The sequence below is a fragment of the Brachyistius frenatus genome, unplaced genomic scaffold (assembly GCF_029030835.1).
Source record: "Brachyistius frenatus isolate BFR_SWC_R1_liver_20210118 unplaced genomic scaffold, ASM2903083v1 Contig_15, whole genome shotgun sequence".
Classification (NCBI taxonomy): domain Eukaryota; kingdom Metazoa; phylum Chordata; class Actinopteri; family Embiotocidae; genus Brachyistius; species Brachyistius frenatus.
In genome coordinates, this window is record NW_027210614.1 from 1672367 (window position 1) to 1676023 (window position 3657).

The 3657-nt window shown below is 37.5% G+C and overlaps 1 protein-coding gene across 2 annotated transcripts in view; it reads left to right on the forward strand.

Moving 5' to 3' along the window:
• The window catches only part of myo1ea (myosin IEa), a 50250-nt gene extending 47265 nt beyond the window's left edge, over window positions 1-2985 (forward strand). For both annotated transcript variants that reach the window (XM_069693507.1, XM_069693508.1), the window contains one exon: window positions 8-2985. In XM_069693507.1, the coding sequence (XP_069549608.1) occupies window positions 8-84 (77 nt within the window). In that variant the 3' untranslated portion in view covers window positions 85-2985. The remainder of the gene's footprint in view (window positions 1-7) is intronic.
• Window positions 2986-3657: the final 672 nt, after the last annotated feature.

The following is a 3657-nucleotide window of genomic DNA, read 5'->3' on the forward strand; positions in this document are numbered from 1 at the left end:
TGAGCAGATGCATCTGGATGGTGGACGGGCCGGCTCCGTGGAAAGCAGGGACTTTTCCCCAACAACTATGTCACCAAGATCTAGGAGCTGCCGGTTCACAGCACCAGGAGGCGAGCCTGCTGCGCCCCTGCCGACCCTCTCCGAGGACGGGACGGAGCTTCTAGTCGGAGAGAGATTGCACTGTCCTCCACTACTGCCTTCCAGTAAATGAATGTAACTCTCGGTTACACCACCAGGCCAAAAGACCGTCGGGCTTTGAAGTGAGGCTCTTCTCCAAAGACAAGAAGACTGTTTGACCTCAGGGTCAGTTTTCCTCCACAGTCCCTTTGAGTAATGAACAAAACTATTTATTGTATTTATAGCTTTCCGTGTTCTCCTTGGTGTCATTTTACATCTTGCTAAAAGTTTGAGCTCAAACATTTTTGAAGCGTTGGAATGAAATCTGCTAAATCTGTGGGACCAGGCTGTTATTTTTTAACTCTCAACATATCAGTTTTAGATGAAGGTTTGATTGCTGAAGCAAACGTGGTTGTCTCGGTGTCAGAACTGAAGTGACTGCTGTTTTACCAGGAATATTTATTTTATGGTGTAAAACTGTAACTTCTTTCCACTCAGTAAATCACCGCAGTGATTTTTTTAATGATCTCAAATACCAAAGCAATACACACCATCAGTCTGTTTATTCAGGCAGTGCGGTAAAGTGGTGAATCACCTGGAAAACCACCTTCAGCTTTGTCTTGCTGTTGTTGTTTTTGCTCTCCTCTCACACCAGTATATTTTAGATTATGTATACTGTAACCGGAGCATGCTGTCTGTGGTGTATTAGCACTTTATTGGTACAGGTACTACCTTCGACACAGACATCGTCACCCGTTCACGCCACAGCCAGTAAGTCCAGTCTATGAAGGACCGATTGCCAAGCCTAGTTACTGAGAATAATTTGTTTACATGAAATGATTAAAAAAAAAACAACAGGCATTTTATTTTAGATCTGATTCTGTATATGTGTTCAAATGTTAGAATTTAAATAACATTTTTTTTTTGTATTTTCTCTGAAGGATCTTAGTATGCTGTTTTTTTTTCTCCCTGCTTTTGATACTCACAGGGCTGCTTTATTTCCAGCTCAGCTACAGCTACTTAATAACGGCTATCACGATGAGGGTGGACGGATTTTTGTTTTGTCAAGTGCAAAAGTTATTTTAGGTGAAAGAAATTTGTTGACTTTTTTTTCTTTTCATGGCACTACAATGGATTCCTTTTGCTTCTGCTCGACTGTTTCTGTTTGCACTGCTGTTGCATTACTTACACATTCCTTTTTTTTTTTTTTTTTTTTTTTAAATCAAGTAACCACAATATGCTCCTGTCAGTAAAGACTGCTGGGACTTCTGTCTGACAACTTCTGCATCATCAAATACAGTTTGATCTTGGATGGTTTAAACATCCTTGTGCAATACACAACAGTAGGTGAGTCTTTTAATAAAGCATGTAATATTGCATATTTAACAGCTTTTTTTTGTTTTATTACCAGAGAACTCATTACATCTGATGTTAATGTTTATTACCATATTCACATGACATCAGGACTGCAGTGTAAGATTTTAATAAGATCTTTAGTTCAAAGTACTCCGACAGACACATTTTGACCCAATAAGTCAAATATTTTTTGGACTGAACGACGTCTTTTTTTTTTTCTACATTTGGTCATTTCATTTAACCGATGTTGGTCAAAGATATAGAAACAGTGCCACAAGGTGATTGTGTATGATAGAACTTTTAATAAGGGCTTTCTCTACATTGTCAGGAACAAAGTTCTGGTGAGAAAATCGCTAAATTGTATTTTCGGGAATTTATACTATTCTTTATGTCTTGGGAGTAAATATGTCAAATTTAGGAACATTTTAGTCTAACATATAATACTATGGTACAAATATCCATATCAGTGTATATTGAAACGGTAAAATATTGACAATCGTGAGGACAAAAAGTAGAGAACATAATGTGAGTGTCCTCTGGTGATTGTTGGGATTGTCTTCGTCATTGTTTTAACTTAAACCTTGCTTCTTCTAGCTTTATGCTCCCACAATATTGGAGGCAAACATAGAAAGAGAGAATACATACATTTCTCTCTTCTGATAAAGGAATTTTATTCCCATTGGACCAGACTAGGTATTATGATGGAAGACGTTTTTTCTGCCACAGCACAGGTGGAATTAATGAAGTTGACGAATGCTGTCACTCTCACAGCTCATCACATTTGAGTAGAAACTTTAATGTGTGATTTTCCTAATCATGAAAAGTTCAAATGTCTACTGTGGAAAATCCATATAAAGCATCGGGTCCACCTGCATTATACAGTACAGACTGTAGTTGAGCGCACCATCATTTTCTGTGCTATATTACTGGCTTTTCACCGGCTGCTGCAGAGCAACAAATCCTCCTATGACATGCCACTGCGGTGTACCTGCAGCAGTGCAGGGAACCGTAAATCAAGATGAGATTTGCAGTCGTAATGGGACTTTGAACATCTCTCTACCCCAACCTGAAGCTACTCAACAGCTTTGCTCAACGTAATATACAAATAAGGTTTCAGCTGCAATCACATTAATTTGTAGGTTCGGTTTACGTGTTGGACTGTCTGGATAAAGAACACAATATACTCTAAATATTGTTTGTTTGTATTCATTCACTGACGTATCTTTGCTTAAAAGACTGTGGTACAACTCTTGTGATCTGTCTGGTGCTTCATGTCCACCTTGTGGCTACAGTTGGTACTGCACCTGGTCTTACTGTTGCTTTAAACTTCAGGATGTATTTAGTCTTATCTATTGAAAATCATTAACTTATATCCGGGGGTCATATCATATTGGGTCATATAAGAATAAATTGAGTCTTCTTAAGAAGACAGTGTTGCAAAAGAAAGAATCCTTCAAGTGTTACAATTGTTTTAGCAAAAATGCCAAATATATAAATTTTCTGCTTCTCAAATATGAGAATTTGATGCATTTTTTTCTTTATAAAAATGTAAACTCTATATATTTGGTTAATAGAAGAAATAGAAGAAGTAATCACTGTGTTGTAATCACTCAGCTCTGAGAATCCACACACTAGTAGTGGTGGAAGAAGTATTCAGATCCATCCATCCATCCATCATCCGTCATCAGGTGATTACTGGGAGAGCAAAGAACAAAAAACTTAAGTTCTGATCCACATATCTGTTTTCAGATTGTGGATTTTTTTCCTTTTTGGGTCATTTTAACATTTAATGATGAAACTATGCGAGAGGTTTGGAAATTAAAAATCACAGTTTGAAATGTGAACTCGACTGCACGCTGTTTTTTGTCAGATGTTGAAAAGGTTGGAAACCGCTGGTCATCTTTAACAATGTATTTTAAAAGATTGTTATGTTAGCCATTGTATCGAACCTTTATCTGAAAGTAGCTAATGGTAATAAATAATGTAGTGAAGTAGTAGTACAATATTTCCTTCTGAAATGTAGCATAAAGTAGCATCCAAAGGAAATACTCAAGTAAAGTGCAAGTACCTCAAAATCCTACTTAAGTACAGTACTTGAGTTAACGTACTTGGTTACGTTTCACCGCTGAACATCAGTATGAGCGCTTCGACAACATTCACCCAAAGAGGAAGGAAAGGACTCAA